At 41.0% G+C, this 27764-nt stretch overlaps 2 protein-coding genes across 2 annotated transcripts in view; one reads left to right on the forward strand and one right to left on the reverse strand.

The window, feature by feature from the left end:
• The window catches only part of LOC146626002 (uncharacterized), a 104950-nt gene that overhangs the window by 52505 nt on the left and 24681 nt on the right, over positions 1–27764 (reverse strand). Inside the window, exon 3 of the mRNA XM_085363114.1 lies at positions 22022–22618. Coding sequence (XP_085219240.1) covers positions 22022–22618 — 597 coding nt within the window. The remainder of the gene's footprint in view (positions 1–22021; positions 22619–27764) is intronic.
• On the forward strand, positions 1217–15140 carry LOC146626004 (uncharacterized). The gene is made up of 5 exons (XM_085363229.1): positions 1217–1326; positions 4168–4273; positions 12045–12448; positions 12530–12809; positions 14586–15140. Exons 2-5 carry the CDS (start codon positions 4256–4258, stop codon positions 15138–15140), a joined length of 1257 nt encoding a protein of 418 aa, XP_085219355.1. The 5' UTR covers positions 1217–1326; positions 4168–4255.

Raw genomic sequence — 27764 nt, forward strand, 5'->3', positions numbered from 1 at the left:
GAGGGACAACTACTTACTTACAACGACTTTATTGCACTATATAATTTTCCAATCAGTGTTCAGGAATTCTCAATGGTGCTTGGTGGCACACCCTCAGGGACTTTAATGTTATATAAAAACACTGACAGCTCGATCTCTACCTCAGTCACTCTCTCTGGTCCAGCTGAGTCACCAATAGGAAAAATCTGCTTTTCACAGGAACTTGGTAACAGCAATAAAAGAATACGTAGTTTATTCCAAGAAGATATCGTCTCTCTCCCATATATAATATCTTATTGGAACCGATTTGTTCCAGATATCAAGTGGAAGACAGTCTGGATGGTCCCCCATAAATATTTGATTGTAAATAAGGTGAAAGAAGTCTCATTTAAAATTCTACATAAATGTTATCCAGCCAGTCACTACATGGTAAAATTTAAAAGGGACATAAATACTAATTGTACTTTCTGTGGGGATCATCCAGAAACTGTGACACATCTTTTTTGGTACTGTTCTTTTACACAGAGATTCTGGAAGGAATTTAGCGGGTTTGTTATTGTCCATATTTTAAGGGAGTTTTCTTTACGATGGGAAAATGTTTTATTCTGTTTCTTTAAGTTCCCCAAGAAGCATGATAAATGTTTTTTTATGATAAATTTGTTAATACTTTTAGCTAAATTTTATATCCATAAATGTAAGTTTACTAACAAAACACCATATTTCTGTCATTATTTTAAGGATGTGGAAATGTACATACAATCAATATCAGACTCCACCAACAAAAAGGCTCTCAAAACAATTTATGTATGTGAATTTTTGCGTGTATTCTTATAATTGTTACCTTTTTCTTTTACCCCTGGCTTTGTGTGTTCATGTTCTGTTGTTTTGTATACTTCATCTGTTCGTATGTTGTATACTCATTGTTTGTTAAATAAAGTTTATTTTAAAAAAAACAAAAAAAAACTCTTGTTGTAATTCGTTTAAAAAAAAGGCTCGGCCTCTTTTTCGAGTCACGTGTCCAAACAGATTCGAATCAAAGCAGATCAGGAAGAAGGGGGCGGAGCAAAGTGTGTGCGCAGGAGAGGAGCCGAGCAGAGAGAGCTGCTTTTTCATGAAACGGGAGAAAAGTAGTGAACTTAGAGGAGAGAAACGAACTAAAGCATCGATCATAAACCACTACCAACGTCCTGATCGATATCTGCATCGATCTGCCCACCCTTGTCTCCTGGATCGTAGCTGAGATCAGCGTGAACCACGTGGGTCTCTGCTCCCTGATCTGTTTCCTGTGTTTGGAAAGAGTTGCAGCTTCATCGCGGAGTTTCTCTCGGTTTGTGGGCTCATCTAAAGGTAAGCACCGAGCTAACTTTACTGTGAGTTCAGTTCATGTTGAGTTTAGCTCCTGAATGAGGTCTTCTGCTGCTCTCCTCGGTGTCTGTTCACAGTTTATTGTGAACACGTTGAGAGAAGAGTGAGAGAGTGTTTGGAGAAAAACACCAACTAATCATTAGCTCAGCATGCTGGGAGAAGTTGGAGCAGAAAAGGCTTTTCATTGTCCCTGCAGCTGTTTTTCTGCCTGCACCAAACCTCTACAGCCTCGTTTCTATTTAAGTGATAACAGGAAGTCAGAGCGATCTGCTGCAGTATCAGGGTTACTATAACTTTATTGTCCAGCTGCTGTGGATGAACACATGAGAGGAAGTGAACTCCTACAAAGTCTCATTTCAATGAGTGTGGCTGCTGTAAAGTGATGCACAGGAAGATGTTAACAAAAACTAATGAAACAGATGAAAGTAAACAGTGTTCATATTTGAAAGCACAGAGAATAAAAATATATTGTGGTGGTTAATGTGCAGCTCTTTTTGATTTGGGAGAAGAAGAATGTTTTTAATCATGTTGTGGATTGAATGTTGGACATTATTTATTTATTTTTGTCCACCTGTGGTTTATGATGGAGACTCTGATTCTCGTCCACCTGCTTTACCAAACCATGATTTGTTTATGTAGCACTTTGAAAACAACATGTTGCTTTGTGGGAGTAAGAGTCACGATTGTCATGTACCTGTCATGTATGGAGAGAACCCATGGAGGGTGGAGAGACTGTGATCACGTTTTGTTGGTAGAATCCGCAGCAGGAGCTGTTCAGCTGTGAATGGTTGGTGCAGTGGGGTCTTTAGGTCTGTGGTTGGTTCACCGTCTGATTGTTTTCCAGACAGAAGCAGAGTCATTAGCTGAAAACAGGTTTTGGAGTTTAGCCTCACTAAAGCTGAACTTTGCAACTGTCTCTGTCCCCACTCTGAAACACTTCCTGCCATGAAGTTCTGATGAAGCACCAAACTGCAGTTACTCAGTCAGTGGAGGTTCAGTAGTGCAGTTTCTCACCACTGTTGTTAACTGGAGGCTGACTATGGCGTTATTTTTGTGCCACTATTCTGAGCGCACGTAAAAAAAAAAAAAAGTTTGCTGGTGCAAGTTTTGCATTTTGAGGAGAAATTTATTTTGAGTGAAGAAAAGCTGAATTTGAGTGAACAAAATTCATTCCTGCGTGCATTTTATTTTGCCATTATTTTTTCTAGGCATTGAAGCCATTAAACTAAACCAAAATGGTGGTAATATTAATTTTATCCGGGAAACAAAGAGAAGCATTTTGGATATTCCGCTTTAAGAGTCTGCACCCCACAGGTCTGAGTTTTTCTGAACTGAGCCTTTTTTATTTTTTGTTTTTATTCTAATTTTATTAGTTACATTATTCTCGCATGGGTAATGCGAGATGGCATGTTTATGGGTAATGTTTATTTAATTAATTTTATTCATTTTTTCAGCCAAAGAAGGAGTAGGATTCTCGACAGCTCATCTTAAGTCTACATTTTAGAGATTTTACATTTTAGAGACATAAATTAGGACCTTTTAACAAATCTGTTCCCGTGTGACGATGTCCTCTTGTTTTTTAATTCAACTGCTGGACCAACCTCCTTTTATTATTAAATACTGCCCTTTTGTCCCTTTTTTGTATATATTCATAGTATTCTTCTTATGTATTTCACACGTGTTATTTTGAGACAGGTGGGGATAATGTCTCCTCCCCCCTGTCATCATCATTAATGATCTAGTCCAGTATTTACTTAAGCGTGACTTAACCCAGAGCTTTCCAAAGTGTGGGGCCCGCCCCCAATTAACCAATACCTACCTGTTATATGTCAGTTGATCTATCTATGAAGTTTCGATTGGTTTGATTGATTTAAGCAATTTTCTACAATGTTTTACTATGACCTTGATGAAGGCCACAAGCCGAAACGCGTTGGTCAATTATTAAAGTTGTTCATCTTCCCTTAAGTGTTGCTGGAGTTCTTGCATTGTGGACTCCCAGGTATTTAAACCCTCGTGGGGGTTGTACCCTGAAAGGGTCATCGACCCACTGTTGACCATTGATTTATCAAAAGAGCAAATGTGTGTGTCATTATCAGCAGGTCCTGAGTGAAACTATTGTGAGACCCTGTTTCACTCTATCATGTGGCTCGGTGCTTCCTCCATGTAAAGTTTGGCTACAATGGGACACACTGGGGAGCTCACAGCACATCCATGTTTGTGTCTGTAGAAACCCTCGTTGTATTTAAAATATGTGGTGGTAAGGCAGACGTCTAACAGTGTGCAGACCTGATCAGGGTGAAGCTGGTTCTGGTTTTAAGGAGCTGTCTTGTTGTAGTTGTTTCCTGACAGTCTCCACTGCCTCGGTTGGGGGTGTACAAGTGAAAAGTGAGACCACATCAAAGGACACTCTGGTTTCATCTGGATCAAGTGTAAGTTTGTGGACCTTGTTGGTGAAGTCAGCAGAGTTTTTGATGTGATGGGGTGTGTTCCCCACAAGGGGAGCTAGGATGGTGATGAGGTGCTTGGAAATGTTGTAGGTGGCTCAGTTTATGCTGCTACCAATGAGCCTCAGTGGGACTCCTTCTTTGTGTATATATGGAAGTTCATATATACAGGGTGCAGCATCCCCTGGGTAAAGGTGGTGGTATGCAGGGAGCTCAGTGGCTTTTTCAAGTTCTTGTTGCAGCTGATGACTTTCTTTTTGCTTCTGGGGTTTCACCTTGAAGCTTCATAGGTATTGTTGTCACTGAGTGTAGTAATGTTTATTTGCTCTGCTTCTTCTTGTCAGGGATAAAATACATATCTATACTTTTTGTGTCCCAGCTGAGTAACAGGAGGAGAAGAGTCTGGTGGAGCAGCAGAGGAACAGTTTCAGCCATTTGGACTCAGCTCAGCCACTACAGAGGAAACGATGACTTCAACACAGGAGGTGAGAAAAATATCTGTTACATCTATGGCTGTGCAACATGATGAAATGTATATCGAATGACGATATCTGTCTTTTATATTATGGGCTATCATTTGTTTCGTGGTGTTGCAATATACACCGTTTACAGCAATATTTATTTTTTTGTCTTTTATCACCTATGCAAGAATCACATGAAAGAGTACGGAGAGAGTTTACGGATGAGAAGCAAAAAAGAGCCGTCAAAATAAACCTTAGACTCAAACATGCTTTCCCCCGCAAGCGGCCATCTAATAAATACTCACAAAGAAGATGGCGGCCATTACAACTTGTGTCTAAAAATGTATAGCTTCATGCATCATCAAAACACTCGACTCCAGCTGCAGTGTCTTCAGCTGGGCGACATGTGTGAAATTCAGAGAATTTACAGAAAATGGATCATTTTGTGATCTACAGGGTGGGTCATTTATATGGATACACCATAATGACATGGGAATGGTTGGTGATATTAAAGTCTTTTGACATTGCCAGCCAAAAGATGAAACCTCTAGCTCTGCATTTAGTTGCTTCAATGCCTAGATGACCTTTGTGGACAATATTGGTGTATTCTTTGTGCAGGGATTGGGGAATATTAAATTCCATTCTTTTCTGAATTTTATAATATAAAAATTTAATATAAAGACTTTGGACTTTACTTTCCCCAATTTTTGCTTTAAGTTATTTTGTTATTTACATAATAATGTAAATAACCTAATAATTATCCTTATTGCTGTTTTAGAGGAGCGGTGCTTCAAAGGATAGCTGCAGATTTCTGTCAGAATCTGCAGATTATACAGTACAAGTAAAATGTTCACGTTGTCTTCCCAACAGTTTCACTGACATCTACACTGGATGGCCAGGAAGCCTTCGCGATGTCTTCTCAGGTGCTTCTTCGGCGCTGATAATTGGCGTCTGTCTTGTGCCATCATGGTTATATATATATATGTATTTCCGCTGCACGTCACACACCCTATGTTTCGATCAAAACACTCTGCTTCATTTCACTTTCTGTCTGCAGAATTACCACAGCAACTCAAACTGCAGAAAATGTTAAAGTGAAAAAAAAATCAATCTGGGTCATTTTGTCCCCAGTTATGTTTTTTTTTCCACAATCAAAAGAAAAATGGCAGAGTTTTTTCTTCAGCACTTGTATTTTGTCAGACCGTTATTTGTCTTCCAGTCCCATGAGCACCTTCTGGAAGAACTCAAATGTGTAGCGAAGTGGCTTTGGGTAACTCGGATTGAGCCAGTAAATTAGCCCAGGCAAAAGTGCACACCTGCTCGCCAACATCTTCAAGGGAGTCATCAGGCTGTGCTCCTTTGTGGATTATTTTATAAACACCAAAAATCCATCCTCTCGAGCTCTTCAGCTTCCATCATGTTGAAATCCTAAAAAGGACAGAAATATTTTAAATCCGTTGTATTTTGGTCATCGCATCATCTGTCTATTCACTCCATTTTAGATAAATGGTCCAAACTACCCTGATTACACAGATCCCTGAATGAGACTGAGGAGAACAGACCAAAGAAAAGTGTGGATTTAAGACTATCACCAAATAAAGACCAAGAAAAAGAGAAATGAAACATGGAGAGAGGGCAGAAGGAGCATGCAGCGGTGCACACCGTTAAGGCCGGTTCACACGGTCGAGAGAGTTCCAGACCGCACACGTATCGAATGACAAAAACAAAACTAAGAAATGGACACTTGTGGGTGCCCCTACCATCTGTGGGGTATGGCCACACAACGCTAACGAAACACCCTATGAGCACATTTTTCTTGCGAACATTCCCCGGGCAAACAGGAAGTCTCAACCCCTCTTGAGATAAAATGTGACTTTGGAGTAAATAACCAAGTTGGCCAAGGAGGAGGCATTTCCAATAGTTGTGTGAGTTGTAACGGAAAGGACGACAAAAACAATAAAATGGCTGTAAGATGAAGGGTTGGAGTCCAGCAGCAGCTGGATGCTACCTGCTACACAACAGGTGGTGAATATTTTCCCCTTTACACTGACTGAAGAGTTGATTTACACCTCACTCAGATGGATCGGTGCCAAATTTATAATATTAATAATAATAATAATATTATTATTAATATTATTGTTAATAATAATAATAACAATATTAATAATATTATTATTAATATTCTGCTGTACAGGGTTATTTTCTTTAGTTTAGCATAAAACAATGTAAGTGAATGGAAATAAAATCCTAGTAGTTCCCTTGCACTTTATTGTTGTAAGCTAATTTAAAGAAAACTGATTGCTGCCAGATCAGGAGAATGCCTGGGCTTGTTTAGAAAATAAATTTTTCAACTTACAAAACTCTGGGAATTATGACAGTCAAAATTTTACTGAGGGGTGGAATATCCCTTTAAAAATAAACGTACCATGTACTCTTAGATGAGATTTTGAGGGTTCTCATTCAGGTATATAATCAAAGCTTTAAGGATGCATTCACGTTTCGATTCGCGAACTCTAAACAAAACAACACATGCATGGCAATTACTTTTTTGATGTTTGTAGAGACCCCCACAGAACTTAAAGTCAATTTTTATTGTTGTTTAACCAATTCATAATTGTTCCTAAGTAATTTTAAACATGCTTTTCCCCATAAAGATGAATTTCTAATCCTCATTTCACAACTTGCAGGGAGAAACAATCAGAATCAGAATCAGAATACTTTATTGATCCCTGGGGGAAATTATTTTTTGTTACAGTGCTCCATTTTAAACCAACATTAAGACAAGACAGACAATACACTAACTAAGAATAGTACAATATATACATATATATACATACATACATACATAAGTCACTCATAAATAAATAGTTGGAAAAGAAACATGTGTAGCTGTAGCAGCAAACAGTGTGTTAAGTGGATGCGTTGTACAGGGAGCCACAGGCAGGAATGATTTCCTGTGTCGTTCAGTGGTGCATCATGGGTAATCTCAGTCTCTCACTGAACGAGCTCCTGTGACTGACCAGCATGTCATGGAGTGGGTGGGAGGTGTTATCCAACATTGTCTTTATCTTGGACAGCATCCGCCTCTCCGACACCACCTTGAGGGAGTCCAGCTCCATCCCCACAACATTGCTGGCCTTACGGATCAGTTTATCGAGTCTGTTGGCATCTGCGACCCTCAGCCTGCTCCCCCAGCATGCAACAGCATAGAGGATCGCACTGGCCACAACAGACTCGTAGAAAATCCTCAGCATTTTCTGGCAGATGTTGAAGGACCTCAGTCGCCTCAAAAAATAGAGACGACTCTGGCCCTTCCTGTAAAGTGCTGTGGTGTTTTTAGCCCAGTCCAGTTTATTGTCAATGTGTACTCCAAGGTATTTATAGTCCTCCACAATGTCAACACTGACCCCCTGGATCCTCCAAATTTCAGCTGGTACTTCTGCGGGCCTGGCCAGCGAGCCGGCCGGCATCAGGGCGATCAGCTGATCTCTGGAGTAAACAGTCCGTGAGTGTAGGAGATGTGCCGCGGTCCCGTTCCTTGATAAACGTAACAGTTCCACGGCCACCAGAAGAACAAAAACTCTCTCAATCCACATGATTGAGTAAGAGATAGAAAATGGAGGAAAATACAAGTCAGAAAAAAAAAAGAATACGTAAGAAAAAAAAGAGCTAAACTAGGAGAAAAGCAGGAGCGACTGTAACAGGCTGCACGCTGGTTGGCGCACTAGCTGTCACAGTAATGTAACATAGCCTGCTAGTTGAAAATCTAGATGTATGGTTTTTAACTGGATGCACAGCAGACACCTACTTTCACAAATGTCTGCTTTTCCAAAATATACTAAAGGGAAAAGCAGCTTTTATTCCAATATTTTAAGTGACAGTGTGCAGTTTTCTGCCATTGGGAGTCCAGTTACACTGATTCCGATACATTGGGTCGTGGAATACGCTGCTTTAGCGTGGTGTACCACCCGAAAGTAGGAAGAAAAGTGTAGTTGCATAGGAGTGTTGTTCAGAAGGAATCAAAAATATTTCAATAGATATTAATGACAAAAACTACACACTGTCATATTTATATGAGGTATGCGGGCTACCACCACATTTGCAGTATTTATACCAAGTTTGAGTGAAAAAAATAATCGACTGTGTCACTGAGTTGTGGCAAAATGTGCTATTTGGAGTTCTAATGAAATTTTAAACACAGATTGGGGAATATTCAGATGTGCAGTAACGTTGAATATGCAAACAAATGTTTCCAATGCTAGCAAAATGCTAAAACCTACAGAACACATACGGCCCATATATTTACCGGAAAATATAAAGCCTATATTTTTATCAGAAAAATATACCCCATATATTATCACAAAGTACTAGTTAAATTATATTCTATTAAAAATACGAAGAAATTACCATAACTCCAACGGATGAATCGCGATTAATCCCTCTTTCCAGACACATGGCCAAAGCACACTGTGGCATAGATGAAGAAGGTCAATGCGTATGCGCGAAGATTTTTTTTCATTCTCTGCGCATGCTCATAAAGGATGTGGAAAGGGCTCTTTGGATTTAATTAAATGTGTTCAATGAATTGGAAATATCACTATTATTTAACATTAAAACGGTTTACAATTGATTAAATCAAATGTAAAAATATTAATTACACCCACAAGATTAACAATTTTAAGTATATTGAACATAAAACCATACATACAGAATCTACATTCACACAGAAAAGCCACAGAAATTACAAGAAAATACAGCAAACATTTAAATAACAATAAAAGCAGTTGAAGAGTTTCTGCAGTGATCAATATTTCTTCAACAGTAGAATTTTCAGAGTTTGTAGGGGTGCTTGAAAGCCTTGAAAATCCTTGGATTTTAATAGTCCTTTCAAGGTGTAAAAAGTGCTTGAACTTTAGATGTGGTGCTTAAAATGGGTTGAAATTGGAACTGCATTTCATTCACCACAAATAACTATCTGATTGAATATTTTTCTTAACAGAGAAATAAAATGAGTCGCAAAGTCTAGAAACAAAATTTCTGCTCCTGATCTGCCTTGCACCTCTCCATGTCTGGAACAAAGATTTGCACCTTTTCACAATGGGGAAGTTTACGTGAGTCCTAGAAAATAATTTTCGACTATGTGTATGTAACACATGCAAGTTTTTTGCATTGCATGCTCCCATGGACATATGCTGATATGGAGAAGGAGCTTTTAGCCATGGTATTCGCCTGCACAAAATTTAAAGATTCTGTCTATGGAAAGGCGACAATTGTCAAAGCAATTGACCACCAACCCCTGGTGACCGTAATGAAAAAAGCCCATCCATGTCACCCCTGCCTGGCTCCAGGGGATGTTACTCCGACTACAGAGTTATGACATCCGCCTAGTCTACAAAAAAGGAAAGCACATGTATCTTGCTGACACCCTTTTCTAGAGCTCCACTCACTCCGTTGTCACAAAGCCGAGTTGAACACACTGATTATGAAGTGATGACAGTGAGTGATGTGCTACAAGCCCTCAGCACAGTCATCCAGCGAGGATAGCCCATCAGAGACAGCCAAGTCAAGCCCGCTCTAGCCCCTTTTTTCCATACAGGGATGAGCTCAGCGTGGAGGATTTCCCAATCCCTGCACAAAGAATACACCAATATTGTCCACAAAGTACATCTAGGCATTGAAGCAACTAAATGCAGAGCTAAAGGTTTCATCTTTTGGCTGGCAATGTCAAAAGACATCACGGAAGAGCTGCACTCTTGCACAGTGTGCAGCAGCACTAATGCGCATCAGAAGACAGAACCTCTACAGACCTCCCGAAATTTTCACCTGGCATGGAAAACAATACCAGGTCCATGTAGATTCCTGTTCAAGATGGATTGAGATCAACCTTCTCGGTCACTCAACCACAGCAGCGGTGCACCACACATGCTCATTACTGACAATGGCAGACAGTACACAAGTCAGCAGTTCAACGAGTTTGCGAAGCAACTGGACTTCACTCATTCGACCAGAGTTTCCACAGTCAAATGGTCTTGCTGAGAGAGCAGTACATAGTGAGAAACAACTCATGGAGAAATCACAGAGAAATTGGACTGACTTTTTCTTGACTTCTTAAACCTTAGAAACATTCCCTGCAACACTAGTCTCCCCTGACAAACGTCTCATGTCTCATCAGACACGCGCAGGGATTACTGTGTGCAGCAAGCTTTTAGAGCTCGTCACAAAGGATCTCAGGGCAGATCAGTGACCGACTTTGTGTCAAAAGTCTCACACTAAAATGTCATGGGACAGGTCCAGCTGCACACTACAGCCATTGCAAGAAGGACAAGTGGTCTGAATGCAGACAGAAAAAGGCTCTGACAAGCTAGGAACTGTAGGAAGGAAGAGCAACGAGCCACGATCCTACATCATCCAGATCGACAGAAGAACCTACAGGAGGAATCGCTGCCACATCCTCCCAATGGCAGATCCGCCGCCGCCATAGCTCCATGACTATGACCCTGAGCGCCAGGACACCAACCATTCTGGATAGTTCTACACTCGCACTGCAAGCACCACACACGCTCAAATGAAGACTCACAGAGCGCATCATCTCCCAAGCCTGTGCAAATACCCGACCAAGAGATTGTAAACCAGGCGTCATACATTACACGTGCAGGTCACATCTGCAGACCTAACCCAAGATAAACACAATGGCATCACATGTATGTATAATCAGTCTAAAGTCAATATGTTGAGAAATGAAGTTGACTGGGTGTTTGCATTTCTAATGATTGGTGCTGTACTGAGGTATGGGGTTTGTCCAACCATAAACACTGTTAGGTTAAAATTCACTTTAAAAAAATAACGTCTAGAAAGACTGAAAGCTAAATGGAAAGGATGTAGATCATTTGGTTAAATTATCATTTTACATCATTTGTCTGTTATGAGCCACCGTACCTGTGTGGGCTAATCCAATTGGAACAGTATGTGGGGGTTACATGCATGCAATACACATACATGTGGTTATTGACTTATACCACCTCACAAGACAACCACAGTGCCGTTTTCTTGTTTTGTGGGGTTGGGGTGTTTTTGTTTTTTTCAATGTGACATGAATATCTCAACATGTTGATTTGTTCACATTTGCACATCTTCATTTTTAACTGAGTTCATACACTATATACATACAAGACGACCTTTTCCCTTTGCAGTGTTTTTGTGTGGTGCGTTTTTGTAAGTTTTAACAAAAAGGGAACAAAAGCGTTTAAGTCAACCAAGGATGATTTCTTTTAATTTTCACATGGTCTTACCAGGGTTGATGTGACGTGAAACATACATTGTTATTTTTATGTTTAGTGTTGTGCTGAAAGGGCTTCAAAATGGACCTTAAAAGTGCTTAAAGAGGTGATGGCAGCCTCGCTTCTGTCAGTCTGCCCCAGGGCAGCCGTGGCTACAAGTGTAGCTGCCTCCACCAGTGTGTGAATGTGAGAGTGAATAAATAGTGGCATTGTAAAGCGCTTTGAGAGCCCCGAAAAGTGCTATATAAATGCAATCCATTATTATTATTATTATTATTATTATTATTATTATTAGTATTAGTATTAGTGTTTAAATTTTACTCTAAAAAAGGCGTATGAACCCTGCATTTTAAGTACAACTCTCATTGTAGCATCTGATTATAATGTGATACTATCACCAACACACCTACAATGTTTTTGTTAACATCTTTGATTCAACTAATGGAGGGAGTTGGAAAGTTCAGTTTGTTCCACGACTGCATTTTACTCACTGCCTGTTTGTATCTCTGTCACCTCAGGACCAACATGGAGCAAGAAGTCAGGACTCTCAGGAGGCTGATGAACTTCAAAGACAGAAAAGAGAAAAGAAATACACCTGTGAGGAGTGTGGGAAGGATTTTAGCCGTTCTGGCAACTTAAAAACACACCAATTCGTCCACAGTGGACTTAAACCGTACATCTGTGATCGTTGTGGTAAAGCTTTTAATCACAGAAGCCACTTACGACGTCATCAAGTTATTCACTCTGGAATGAAAGCGTACAGCTGTGAGTTGTGTGGTAAAGCTTTTGCTGACAATGGAAGTTTACAGAGTCATCTATTTACCCACTCTGGAGTTAAACCATACAGCTGTGATCAGTGTGGTAAAGCTTTTGCTCATAGTAGAAGCTTAAAGAGTCATCTAGTTACCCACTCTGGAATTAAGGCATACAGTTGTGATCAGTGTGGTAAAGCTTTTGCTTGCAGTAAGTACTTACAAAGGCATCTAGTTACCCACTCTGGAATTAAGGCGTACAGCTGCGACATTTGTGGAAAAACCTTCCGCTGGCCACTCAGCCGTAATATTCACCGACGCATTCACACCAAAAAAGATTTTTGCTTCTGTGATCAGTGTGGCAAAACCTTTGTGGCATACAAATATTTACAGCAGCACATGTTTAGCCACACTGAGGAGAGACCTCATAAATGTGACCTGTGTGAGAAGACCTTTAAAGAGCCACGTTCCCTGAGACAACATCAACACATTCACACCAGAAAGAAACTCTACAAGTGCACTTACTGTGAGGTATGTATTTTTCTTTGTACAGTCACACTTATTTTGAAGTATTTTGTGAATTGATTTTAATTTCAAAGCTAAATGAGACATGAAAACCTCATGTACAGAATATTCAGTCAAATCTGAGACAAATCTCCTGAAATTATCCTGATGTTGGAAAAAACGTAAAGTTTTAAGTTTCTCACCTTTCTGTCTAACATTCACACTCCAATGGATGCATCGGAGAGCAGCTTGAGAGTTAATATCTTGTGACCAATGTTGTTTTCCACTACACATTACAGAATACATGCCCCAAAAAGTAGTTTGTAACGTATTCCATTACATTACTCATTTAGAGTAATGTAACGTAACTTAAATGTGCTGTGGGCCATCATCTCACTGGAGGGCCACTTCAGTGTTCAAGCAGTACAAAAAAGCAATTAAAAACACCAACAAATATTTCCAGAAAATGTGGAGGGCTTTTTTAAAAATTCAAATATTGTATTCATCACCACCCGCATTCTCCTTGACCTTATAGCAGCTTTTGATACTATCTTTCACCGTATCCTTCGTCATAGATTAGCATCTACTGCCACCGTAGTAGATCATATCATATCATCATCATATCTTTGTTTTGAGACCAGAACTGGTTTGGCGCAGTGGGCTGCACAGCTGCTCTGGCAAGGGTTCGAGTACTACATGAGACAGATGCTTCACATCTTCCCTGCTTGCATGTAATCTGCTTTCTTGACACTCTTCAGTGTAGTCTTTCAAATAAAGCAGTTTTCAGCAGAGTTCAGCTTCTACACAGTGTTTTCAGATTCCACTACACGGCATTCACACTGCATTTTCGCAGGAAATGCAACTTTTTCTAGTTCAGTTTTGAGATCCCTTCCCAGATGCCTTAACGTTGACTCACACCCTGGGCCATCTGACCTCAGGAAATCACATGATGGGGTGGGGCTAGGTTTCACAATGAGCTCGCCCGAAATCCTGGCTGATTGTGACCCACACCCGTTTTCACACTGTACTCATGATTAGGTAGAAGATCATCAGGGGGTCCTTTTATCTCTGTTTGGGGGGAAACTCCCACGGGGTTTAAATCTGGGACTCTCCACCATTTGACACTAGAACTGAAGAAGCTTCTCGGATGAGAGGTGAAACGTCTTCAAGCAACCTAAAGAAGTCCGGACGCTTTTCTTTCCAAGCTCCTTAGACAACAGGATTTTGAACTTTATCGTGACAGGTTTATGTGGAAAATAAACAAGCTGACGGCGGAGTCGCACAATGGTTTCACTAACGGTGGTTTTCCTAACGAAAGTATGCATAAAAACATTCATTTGTCCATCCATAGTGTGGTTATTTTAATCTCATACAACCTGGACATCACAATTTCGATTGTTTACACCAAAATTTAAAAAAACATTTGCTCTACAAAGGCCTGATATCAACTTAAAGTACACTATACTGCCACTTTTCTATCACATGTCCTGTTATGTGGATGTCATTTTTCTCAGAAACAAAAGTCAGATAAAAGAAATAATTAGGTAATTCTTTGTTTTTACATTCTTTAGGTCCCAATCAGCACAAATAGCAAAGAGAAATTGAAAATGTATGCCATGAAAGAGTGTCTTAGGAGGTTAAATAAAAGAGCAAGAGAGAACTTCAAGAGATTGATATAGCCTCTAGAGCGACCATCAAATCGATTAAAAAATATTGCCGTGAACAGCTGGTTTTGCATACAATATGAAACGATAGATGTTTTAATATCATCATAACTTACACTGTGTTTGTGTCTTTGTTTAGAAGCAGAGCGACACAGATGGATCCAGTTCTCAACCCTGTCGTCGCTGTGGTGGTGGGAAAGCGTTTCATTGTGACCTTTGTGGAAAAACTTTCAATCATCCAGATAGCCTAAAACTACATCAACGTAGACACACTGGAGACAACATGAATTACTGCAAAGAGTGTGGGAGAGGCTTCCCCACATCAAGTGAATTAAAAAAACATTATCTTTATCACAGTGGCGTTAAAAAGCACGTCTGTGACCAGTGTGGTTCATCTTTCTTCACTGCAAATCAGCTTAAAGACCATAAAAGAGTCCACACAGGAGAGAAACCATATAAGTGCAGACACTGTGACAAAAGCTTCTCAAGTTCAGGCCATCGTAATGTTCATGAAGATGCACACATTGAAGGGAACTTCAGCTGTGACCAGTGTGACAAGAGCTTCAAGAATCTCAGTTCATACTCCGCACACAAACGATCCCACGCTGTAAATAAACTGTTTCACTGTTACAAATGTGCCAAAACGTTCACTTCATTATCTGCTCTGTGCAAACATCAGCGTGATCATGCATGACTGAAATCACTGGATCACAATGAATCTGACGAGACAGAAAGATCCTCTTCTGGTTTCAGGGTCAGACTTAAAAACCTTGAGATCAGGCTCCACAGAGTTCAGGTGGAGTCTCCTGTAGAGAGTGTCAGCTGATGTCACACTTGGATCTGATGAGGTACCTCTGATTTGGACCTGCAGTGAATAATCCTGGATGTTAAACTAAGGAAGTTGCAAGTATAGATGTGCACATCAAGTGTTTTCTTTTTTCTTTGAGAGATTTTCATTCTGTAAAAGAAACTTTAATGTTGAAAATGTTTGTCCTATAGAAAATAAGAGAGGAGAGTTGTTGATTCTTGTTTAACTCTTATCTGAATAGCACTTACCTGAGTGCCTTGCCACCTGTTAGCCTACTTCCTAGGCCTTATTCCTTGAAGAAAAGACTTCTCTGAAGAAGCACTTATACCTGAGTTAAGTCATTGTTTAATCACTCACCTTCACACGTTCTTTATTGTCAGATGTCTGCATATTGCTGATTAAACCTACTAAACATTTTGAACATCTTAAATTTAGAAGTTGGAATTATGGATATATAGATCAACTTAATTTTTCTTTGATAAATGTTGATGCTCTTTTTTTTTAAAACCCACCTTGTTTTATTGTAATTTTATGTGTTATCTTTTTAAACTTTAATCTTAAATCCCTTTCTCCCAAAACCGCAAATAATTTCACACTAGTTGCTCTTACAGCACCCAATACAAACTTAATTGTCAACCAGCTTTGAAACAAAAGCTGCTTTGACTTAATGTCCACAAAAAAGAATCTCAAGCTAAACTGGCAATGGGCTGTACTTCCATGTAGTACCAGTTTGTACCAGGAGATTGAGCAGTGAGTGTAATCTTTATTTAATCAGGCAAAGAACACATTCTTATTCACAGTGGCAGCAAAGAATTGTTAAGGTTAGCTGATGTGCAGCACATATCAGGACCACTGAAACGATCACAAAGACTACTTTTACTTAATTCAAATTCTATCAAACCTCTGCTTTTGGGTCCTCCTTTCACTTTAGTGTATTTACTGTATTCTTTAAATCCACGTGTAGTTTAGTGAATGCATTTTGAGCTGCGTGTTTTGCAGCTGTTTTCTTGTTGGGTTTGTATTGTGAAACAGTGATACTGTTAAAGCATTAGTTATATTTGATTAACTCCGTGTAAAGTTTCTTTTATAAAACAGTTTGATGTGAAAAATAAAGATATTGGTCTGACAACAAGTAGTTTGGGCCATGATTTCATGTTCAGATCAACTGTTGGTACAGGTGGAGGTTTATCAGAGGAGGAGAAGGAGGCTAGAGGGCAAGATCAAAGTAGCACGGAGGGAGGTTAGCCAACTAACGGAGTTGCAGAAAGGTGCGGCAAAGAAGGTGCATAAGAAATACAGCAAGCTGTCCATACCTGAGGCCTTGGAAACTGCCAAGCAAAGACTCACAGCCTTGGCCAGCCGCTTGAGGAGGTACACCAGAGAGATAGAAGGCAGGAGAATAAACCAGCTGTTCTCCACAGAACCAGCAAAGGTGTACTCTCAGTGGCAAGGGAACAATAAGAGAACAGCACCACCAAGGCTGGAGACGGAGCAATACTGGAAGAGCATATGGGTGAAGGATGCAACCCATAACGGCAATGCTCAGTGGCTAGAGGATCTGAGGGCAGACCACAGCGACCTCCCTGAACAGGGTCCAGTAACCATCACAGTGGCAGACATCCAAGAAAGGGTCTCCAGTATGAAGAGTTGGACAGCACCAGGGCCCGACATGGTTCACGCCTACTGGCTAAAGAAGCTGACTGCACTCCACGAGCGTCTGGCAGCACAAATGAACCAGCTGCTAGTTAACGAGAGACACCCGGAATGGCTAACTGAAGGCCGGACGGTCCTGATCCCCAAGGACCCCAAGAAGGGACATCCAACTACCGACCAATAACCTGCCTCAGTACCACATGGAAGCTCCTGTCAGGCATCATATCGGCTAAGATGAACAGGCACATGGGTCAATACATGAGTGGGGCACAGAAAGGAATTGGCAAGAATACCAGAGGTGCAAAACACCAGCTACTGGTAGACAGAACAATCAGCTGAGACTGCAAGACCAGACTGACCAACCTGTGCACTGCCTGGATTGATTACAAGAAGGCCTATGACTCAATGCCCCACAGCTGGATACTGGAATGCCTAGAATTAATAATAATAAATTCCTGTCCAAAACCAAAAGACTGCAGAGTTTTAAATATGAACGTATGTTCAACTGAGTCAAATGCTTTGTAAAAATCCAAGAACAGGATGTACCCTCTCTCTTGGATTAATTCACTGTATTCAAGGAGATCCAAAACCAGCCTAATATTGTTATGAATTAGTCTTCCTTTCAAAAAACCTGATTGTGTTTCACTGATAATGTTTGAGATGCCTTTCTTTAGTCTCTCAGCCCTTTGCCAGACAGGAGAAGCCAAACACCAGCTAACTCAAACAAAGAAAATGTATGAATATAACAGAACTTTGACCTTGCAGTGTTAATATGGGTTAATATTTATATGCACGCCACATAAACATTTGAAGGTGTGATGGAAAAATAAATTCATTTAATAAAGAAACAATATTGAACAATAATATATTAATGACTGCAATGTAAACTAAAGTGAATCAACTGGTGGTGAGGTGTGGAGCTTACCATGTGTGCCTTGCCATCACACATGTAAATTGTCAATAAAAAAAATCAATAACACTGCTTTTGAATATCGACTCGGTATCATAAAACAAAATATTGTGATTTTCGAGCGATATTTTTCTTACATCCCTAGTTATGAGGAATGATTCTGTAACTGGTTAAATCTCTGTCATGAAGAATTAAGACGCTTCTGAAAATGGCAATTTTATTTATATCACACATTTTATTACATGTTAACTAAATATTCTTAACACAGAAGATAGACATAAAAACCTGTTTAGGTTTACAACAGCTTAAGGCAGTGAAAACAGCAAACAGAACTAAACTAAACCTAACAACAACACCAATGGAAAAAGGTCTGGAGTCTGTTTTTAATGTATGCAAAGATGTAACTGATCTCAAGTCAGCAGGTGACAGGACCACAGTAACAGAAGGTATCTTTGGATTGTACCACAATTAAAATAGAGGACTGAAGGCTCTGCCTCCCATTCTACTTTTAAATACTCTGTGAGCAACAAGTAGGCCTGCAGAGCGAGAGCGAAGTGCTCTAATAGGGTGATATGGTACTACAAGGTCATTAAGATAAGATGGGGCCTGATTATTTAAGACCTTGTGTGTGAGGAGCAGGATTTTGAATTCAATTCTGGATTTAACAGGAAGCCAAAACAGGAGAAATCTGCTCTCTCTTTCTAGTCCCTGTCAGGACTCTTGCTGCAGCATTTTGGATCAGCTGAAGGCTTTTCAGTGAGTTTTTCGTTTTCAAGCTGAGTCCTGGGATGACTTTTTAAGTAATGATATAACTATTTACAGCTTGAATGCCTGTGATACATAGACAATTAAGAGATCAGTGAGACATTTCTTTGATTATAGTACTATTATTATTACTACTACTAAATACTACTGTTTCCAAGTGGAGGAACAATGATCATGTAATAAGGATAACATTTTTAGAATTAAAATTCAAATAAACATTAAAGGAAAAATTAAGAGAAACCTGAAGTATAACAGATGAGGGATTTCAGCAGAAATTACAGCAGCTTTCACATCAAACTTCTCAAATGCAACAGAACTGTCTGTCTCTTCAGATTATTTATTTTTTTGCCTGTCCCATTTGGTTCTTTAGCCGTCAGAATTGTTGTCTGAAGACCAACAAGGAGACCCGATGGATTTACTTTGCCAAATGGATCATCATGGCCTTGCCGTATTGGTCCATTTGATCAACCTTTGTTGTTATTATTTATTTTATTTTCAGTTGTTACAGACATGGCTGAGGGATAGGAAAGGGAGAAAGAAAGATGAAGGAAAAGAAAAACAGAAGGGAAGAGGGGCAGTGAGAAAGGAAACTTAAAAAGAGAAAGAAGAGAAAAAAAATCTCCTGGATCACCTGAAGGCATCAGTCACCGGCAGGGAGTGTGGTGAGGGGAGATGGGCCTTGGAGGGCCTGGGAGTTCCCAGAGAGGTGGAGTCTAAGACCCGACCTGACATATAGACACAGACAAACAGACACAAACATGCATTCCCACCCTCATGCACACATATACTCAGCACTCACCCAAAGTAGGGATAGACATACATGGACACTGAACACACAATCACACTCCCCAAACAAACTCTATACCCCGGGTCCAGGTTCCCTTGCCCCTGGAGGGGGAAACGGTACCCAGACCCAGGAGATGTTACCCTTTCCCCCGGGGTGGAGGCAAGCAGACCGCCCCAGGCTCCACAGCAGCAGGGAGGCCCCGCATCCCAGATCCCAATCAGACGGCCAACACCTCCTCCCAGCCCCCCGCCCCGATGGCCAGCAGAGAACAGGGGTGTGTGAAGACCCCAAACGTCCCTCCTCTCACTCGTGTAGTGTTGCTGCGTGTTGTTCTAAGGTGCATTTAAAAAAACGGGAGAGCATGGTGCTGCTGCCAGAGAGCAGCAGGTGTTAGCACGGCCTCTCCCGAGAACCCTCAATGTCTACATGGATTTAAAATTGAGAGGTGGGCACCGGCGCCAGAGGTGGGGTTGAACACACAGACCGTCCACTGGACGCCGTTAACGTGCCCACCCTCAAGGCCCTATATGTATGTGTTATGAGAGTGTGAGTAATGTGGATGTCTAAGCTGTGAGATAAAATTGAGGCACAGGTGGCCAGAAGGGGACAGGGGGTGGGGGGGATGCCTCCCCTGTCCCCTGGTGACACACCCGCACCCCAAAGCCCTACTTGTGTGGGTGTGTTGGGAGCGGGAAGAGGGAGGCAGCCGGGGATGGGGAGGAAAAGAAGGGAGGAGCAAGATGCCCCTCCCTGGGGCCAGCTCCCCCACCCTAACATTCAATCATCTCCAAGACTGCACAAGACAGTAGACACCCAGGTTAAGTTTATTCTCACCTCTCCCCCACCTGCAGAGTGGACTCCTGCAAGGATGGCACAAACTCCCCGTCAGTTGAAGGGTTCATTATGATCCAATGATAGGAATGATTTCAGCCATTGTCATGATGATGTTTGCACAGAGCAGATAATGAACATAATTGCACATTGGTAACAGTGAAACAGTAGATTTGGGGGGGAAAAGCAAAAAAAAAAACGCAGTTAAAATGAAATGTAAAAAAATAATGTTTCTATGCACATCTGCAGTTTAGAAACATGTCAGTTTGGTAATATAAAATAAAATGTATTCCTATAACTTTTATATCCTAAGAGAACAAAGATTAAAATGTAACAGGGATAACATTTTAGAATATTAAAATCCCTCAAAGGAAAAAAAACTTGATGTACACATCTATACTTGCAGCTTCCTATATGTAACATCCAGGATTATTCACTGCAGGTCCAGAAAGCAGAGCTAGCTCATCAGATCCAAGTGTGACATCAGCTGCACTCTCTACAGGAGACTCCAGCTGAACTCTGTGGAGCCTGATCTCAAGGTTTTTAAGTCTGACCCTGAAACCAGAAGAGGATCTTTCTGCCTCTGCAGATTCATTGTGATCCAGTGATCACTGTCCTGCATGATCACGTCGATGGTTGCGTAGAGCAGATAATGAAGTGAATGTTTTTGCACATTGGTAACAGTGAAAAAGTTTGTTAACAGCGTGGGATCGTTTGTGTCTGGAGTATGAACTGAGATTCTTGAAGCTTTTGTCACACTGGTCACAGCTGTAGCTCCCTTCAATGTGTGTAAGTTCATGATTGTTACGACTCCCTGAGTACGAGAAACTTTTGTCACAGTGTCTGCACTTGTATGGTTTCTCTCCTGTGTGGACTCGTTTATGCACTTTAAGATGATCTGCAGTGGTGAAGGATGACCCACACTGGTCACAGACGTGCTTTTTAACCCCACTGTGATAGATTTCATGTTCTTTTAATGCACTTGGTGTGGGGAAGCCTCTCCCACATTCTTTGCAGTAGTTCATTTTGTCTCCAGTGTGTCTACGTTGATGTAGCTTTAGGTTCTTTTCATTATTGAAAGTTTTTCCACAAAGGTCACAACGCAACGCTTTCCCACCACCACAGTGGCGACACGGTTGAGAACTGGATCCATCTGTGTCGCTCTGCTTCTAAACAAAGACACGACGACAGTGTAAGTCAGGGAATTGCTTCAACATTTTTATCCAAAGCATCATCCAAAGGAGATGTTGCAACACAAACCTGAGACTCTGTGGAGAAAAAAAAAAGAAAGAAATCTGCTTCTACTTTTGACTACTTCTCTTTCTATACCTCCATGTGGTGTTGTCTGAGTGGTGATACCTATTGCTCAGGACAAAACTGTAGCAGCTTCCTGCACCCTAATGGTGTCATAAATAAAACTGACTGTGATGATGCTGAAGCGGGCAAAGCGACCAGTGAGGAGGGTATACTGGTGGCATCTGCCATCTGTTGTCTTTACCATAGCAGGTAGCAGACTGAAGTTAGATGTTAATGAGTAATTACTGCAGGTTGAACAGGTCATGGATGGAACATTAAGGTTCACAAGACATCACACATGGAGGACTGGGCGAGTTGCTGACTTTACAGAGCAGCAGGAAAACCAGCTGAACCGAGCAGAGAGTCCAGAGTGTGGAGAACTAAGCTGAGCAATGAAATAAGAGCTGAAACTCACGCAGCGCTGCCTTCACATGCAGGAGAATTGCCAACATACTAACAACTGAATGAGCAGAGTTGTTCCGAACAGTCAGCTGAAAATGACAAGATAGAAATATAAATACAAACCTCACAGTAACTGCACTTGTAGAGTTTCTTTCTGCTGTGGATCTGTTCGTGTCTTCTCAGGGAATTTGGCTCTTTAAAAGCCTTCTCACACAGGTCACATTTATAAGGTCTCTCCTCAGTGTGGGTAAGCATGTGCTGCTGTAATTCATAGTATGTCACAAACGGTTTCAAACACTGATCGCAGCAGTAAACATCTTGCCTGGTGTGGATGCGTAGGTGAGTATTTCGGTATGTTAGATGAGTGAAAGTTTTCCCACAAATGTCGCAGCTGTACGCCTTAGTTTCAGAGTGGGTAACTTGATGACGCCGTAAGTTGCCTCTGACAGTAAAAGCTTTGCCACACTGATCACAGCTGTACGCTTTAACTCCAGTGTGGGTGACTTGGTGTTTTTTTAAGTTTGCAGGCTGTCTAAAAGACTTTCCACACAAGTCACAGATGAATGGTTTCTCCCCAGTGTGGATGAACAGATGATGTTTTAGCTCAGACTTCAGAGTAAAATCCTTCCCACACTCATCACAGCTGTATTTCTTCTCTCCCTTTCTTCTGTGAGGTTTGTCGGCCTCCTGAGAGCGCTGACGTCTCGCTCCATGTTGGTCCTGCAGTGACAGAGATACAAACAGAGGCAGTGAGTGAAATGCAGTCGTGGAACAAACTGAAACTGCGTCTGTAATCAAAATGACAATGAGGAAATTGTTTTGCTCATTGGGAAAAAAATATACCATCTGAAAAAATTATAAGTGCAGCTGATTATATTTTATTTCAGTGTCCTGATAAAATATGATCTTTGTGCTTTCTTGTAACTCCTGTGGTTTTTATTTGTGAATGTAGCTTCTGTATGTGTGGAGGAGCCCAGGATGGAAAAGATAAAGCTGCTGTTAACAACCAGCTGTGCACAGTTTCAATAACAGTGTAACAGATGTTTTTCTCACCATCTGTGTTGAGCTCATTGTTTCCTCTGTAGTGGCTGAGCTGAGTCCAAATGGCTGAAAATGTTCCTCCGTCAGATTCTCCTCCTGCTGATCAGCTGGGACACAAAAGAATATTTTTATGTATTTGATCTCTGACAAAAAGAAGCAGAGCAAACACAAACCAGAGAAAGCAACATTTAGAAGATTCATTTGTTCCAGCAGCTGCAGGATGGTTTCTACAGGCTGAGGAACAACAGTCACTGCAGGAATCAACATCTGCACATTGATTTTCTGTTAGAGGAACAAAGTGAATGCAGACACACAGACAGGCTCTCTCCAAACCCTCAGAACAAAAGCTGTCCAGCTTTGTGTGTCTGTCAAAATGCTTTTTACAAATCCTGCTGGAATCAGTGTTGTTACAGCTGCAGTCAAAGCAAGATGGAAACAATGAAGAAGGAAAGTTCAAATCTACTCAGACTAAATGTCAGACTTGATCCCTGCAAGCAGGCACAAACTAAAACTCTCTTTTGTGAAAACCAGTGTTGGTCAAATTACTTGAAAAAGTAATCAGTAACTAATTAATGATTACTTCCCACCAAAAGTAATCCCGTTACTTTACTGATTACTTATTTTTTGTCAGTAATTAGTTATTTAGTTACTTTTTAAAAACATGATTTACACCCTGAATAGGTGATAAAGCGACAGCGAGTCCATCATATATAATGTCATCAAGTGGAAAAGTCTCTTTTTAAAATTTGTTTTATTAATTTTAATCTTTTAACTTTATGCATCGAGCAAAATTTAATTATATGCAACATTCACTGACTGGAAGAAATTTGTTTAACATTTAAAATAACTTGAAAAAAAGTTATCGGATTACAGTAACACATTACTTGTAACTGCCCATCTCTGGTGACTGATGCAACTGTCTGTAAAGGCTGCTGATATTCGCCCTACTTACTCCCTCATTCCTGCATGCTGCCTTCCACAATGTCTGTATAAACAACTCTCACCCATGTCAATTTATAACTTTTCTTATTTTATTTTATCGCTCACTGCCTCTCATGTGTTCATCCACAGCAGCTGGACAATAAAGTTATAGTAACCCTGATACTGCAGCAGATCGCTCTGACTTCCTGTTATCACTTAAATAGAAACGAGGCTGTAGAGGTTTGGTGCAGGCAGAAAAACAGCTGCAGGGACAATGAAAAGCCTTTTCTGCTCCAACTTCTCCCAGCATGCTGAGCTAATGATTAGTTGGTGTTTTTCTCCAAACACTCTCTCACTCTTCTCTCAACGTGTTCACAATAAACTGTGAACAGACACCGAGGAGAGCAGCAGAAGACCTCATTCAGGAGCTAAACTCAACATGAACTGAACTCACAGTAAAGTTAGCTCGGTGCTTACCTTTAGATGAGCCCACAAACCGAGAGAAACTCCGCGATGAAGCTGCAACTCTTTCCAAACACAGGAAACAGATCAGGGAGCAGAGACCCACGTGGTTCACGCTGATCGCAGCTACGATCCAGGAGACAAGGGTGGGCAGATCGATGCAGATATCGATCAGGACGTTGGTAGTGGTTTATGATCGATGCTTTAGTTTGTTTCTCTCCTCTAAGTTCACTACTTTACTCCCGTTTCACGACAAAGCAGCTCTCTCTGCTCGACTCCTCTCCTGCGCACACACTTTGCTCCGCCCCCTTCTTCCTGATCTGCTTTGATTCGTCCGGTGCGATCACGTGACTCGGCTGCCCTGAAGAAAATACATTTTGGCTGCAGAGAGTGAGAAAGAGGAGCAGCATGTGGAGATATTTCACAGCTGTGTGTGTGAAGAAAAGTTTCTGCTGTGGCAACACCACCAGTTTATAAAGACACAAAGAAGAGCAGCAAAAGAAAGTCAGTGAGGAGGGAAATCCTTCAGACACACCCCCGCACAGAGGTCAGAGGTCACTGACAGAGTCCTTTCTGAAAGGCACAGAACATCCAGGTCGCTCATTTAGTGCTGAGAGTAAAGTTTCATTTCAAAGTGTTGGTCGTCATCATTGTTGTTACTTGAGCAGATTGATTATTTATAAACTAAATGCAGACATTAAAAATAACACATTCGTCCCACTGAAGTGTTACATTAATTATTTTATTGGAGGCATGAATTCTCAGCAGGGCTGGGATCATACCATCATGTGACTGAAGGAAGCGGGGCAGATGTTCTGTAATGTTACAGGCCAGAACACAGAGAGACGGGGAAAAGTGAAGAAACAAGCGAAAACATAAAATGTGCATCTGACTGCATCTCAGTGATATTGGAGACGTCAAAGCTGAGTGAAAAATTTATCAAAGTAGGAGTTGGAACTTTCAGCCATTTTCCACTGTGGAGGACAAAAGGTTTCAAACTTGTCCAGGTCTTAAAGCTCATGTGTGTTGCAGTAGATGTATAAAAATATGGCTTTTTTGAAAATAAAAGAATAAAATTGCTTCCTTGAAAAAGACTAAATTTACAGTTCAGTGTTGAATATTACATCAAACAAACTGTGTTTTGAATAGCAGAGAGTCATGTGAATGTGCGCTTGAAGGCTGTGACGGAGGTGTGGTCCCTGACTCAGCTGCAGGGGAGGAGTGGTGCAGTGACGGGTGGGGGCGGTGCCGGGAAGGCAGGTGAGGACAGAGCTGGTGGCATTTGAACTAATGACAACCTCTTTCCCCTTTAGTGAAGCGAGAGACCAGAGAGAAGAGAAGAGCAAAAGCTGAGACGTACAGGACAAGTGAACACGCTTTATGTGTATGCACATATTGTATCTTACAGGCTTTCGTAATGGAGCTGCAGAGTCTGAAGGAGGGCCCCGTGAAGAAGTGACAGACGAAGAGCTGCGTTAAGATCCCTGCATTTAAAAAAGGCTTCTGTCAACTTGATGCCAGGGACGTTGAAGAAACGAGAGCTATTGCCCACCTGAGAATTCAAGTCAAGCAAGTAATCAGTAGTTTATCATTTACCGATTACTTCCTCAAAATGCTACATACCACAATGCCAATCAGATTACTTCTTCCACGTGAGGGTGAACGTGTAACGATGCTGGATAAGTTAAGGTTTGCTGCATTTTGGTAAATATGTGCCCAAGTGTGGCTGTGAAACCAGGGCGAAATGAAACTTGCTCTTGTTAAATATTCTTAAAACTGCTGTGTTGTATGCAGTGGCCGTCCTAGCCTGTTTGGTGCCCTGGGCGAACACTCCCTTTGTCTAAGGTTTATTTCTGGGATTTCGCACAACCCAGGATTCAAATCATGAATACATAATGGGCTTGGATTTACAACATTATAAATGAAATGTGCTCTACTTGGAAGCAGCCGGGCCCCCTCCCCTTTCGATGTGTTGTGTGTGAGACTTTAAGAATCAAACTGTAAATTACAAATTGTTTTTGATCCCTTTACCCCTGGTAATAAAGTGTATATTTGCTTTCTTACTCTTCTTATATTTATTGTTTGTTTTCCGGCACTGCTGTAACTGAAACCTTGTCGTCCCGTATATACTGGACTGTATGTAGCAGAGATGACCGAGGGCTCTCGCGCTCACTTTATAGAACTTTGAAAACCCATCGGTGCAAATTATAAGTTTGTATCATGATGTCTGGTGTTTTTGTGTCTGTTGGTTTGTTTTTATTTTGTTTTATTTTGCAAGTTGGTTATTAGATGCCGCTCCAGCCAGCCAGAGAATCGTCGTCGCCCTGCCCTCTCCCCCCTGTGCCGCAAGCAGCAGGCGCACCTCGCAAAGGGAGGGCGCCCTTCCTCTCAGCAAACTGATCGTGCCTTTTTTTTGTTTGCCGATGCCCGTGATGCCGCCCCGGGCAACCGCCCATGTCGCCCGTATCAAAAACCACTACTGGTTGTATGTACAGTTCATTGTAACCGATGTAACTTTCTATAAAGTGGTTTCAATAAAACAGAAAGGACAAATAAAAAGACAAAATAAACTACTGCATAACTAAATGAGCAAATACAATAATGTAATTTAAAGGAATTTAATAATGTAGATTTCTGTGGCCTAAAGGCATTAATTTTTCCATTAGTTTTGCAGAAAAAAGAAAATTTCCCTTGCTAAAAAATTTAACAGGGTTATAATCGGGTGTGTAAGAAAGTGGGGAGGGTTTTCATGGCTTACTATCTATAAAAAATAATAATAATAAAATAAAGATCTGGTTTCTACTATGCAGATTTTCACCAATCACAGGGGTCCCAGAATGTAACCTCTGAGATAATCTAAGGAATACCGTGTGAAAATTGCTTCCATACGTAGTGCTTTGACACATATTAATGTCAGCAGGCTAACGTCTTGATGCATTCCCAATCATCCAGGAAAGTAAATCTCCAAAGGTTGATTCTGTTCATCTGGACGCAGCGTTTTCAGTGGGAGAAACGTTTCGTCATTCATCCAGGTGACTTCTTCAGTCTCAGCTGACTGCAGGTTTTCCCAATCTTATAATGACTATGCATAATGATTGGTTTCAGTCATTATGCAAATGTACTGTTTATAAGATTTGGGGAAACCTGCAGTCAGCTGAGACTGAAGAAGTCACCTGGATGAATGACGAAACGTTTCTCCCACTGAAAACATCCAGATGAACAGAATCAACTTTTGGAGGTCAGCAGGCTAACACACTTTGAATGGTGATACATTTTTCCGTGAGTGTATTTCTGGTGGTTCCAATGCCATAATAGTTCACACATCAGAAGATCACTGTTTCCACTGAGGAAAGAGACAAATGCCTTTGGATGTGCTTCAGGGAGAGCATCCGGCATTAAAAATAAAAGCTACCCAAAGAAATCTGTGGAACAAGGGAACAGC

The sequence above is a fragment of the Diplotaxodon limnothrissa genome, linkage group LG9, assembly GCF_057381915.1.
Source record: "Diplotaxodon limnothrissa isolate DT_005_m linkage group LG9, D_limnothrissa_male_GT1.1, whole genome shotgun sequence".
Lineage (NCBI taxonomy): Eukaryota > Metazoa > Chordata > Actinopteri > Cichliformes > Cichlidae > Diplotaxodon > Diplotaxodon limnothrissa.

Coding starts and splice junctions, on each gene's coding strand:
- LOC146626004 (XM_085363229.1), top strand. Junction 12,449..12,529: donor GTTACCCACTCTGGAATTAA/GGCATACAGTTG, acceptor CCACTCTGGAAT/TAAGGCGTACAGCTGCGACA. Junction 12,810..14,585: donor ACAAGTGCACTTACTGTGAG/GTATGTATTTTT, acceptor GTCTTTGTTTAG/AAGCAGAGCGACACAGATGG.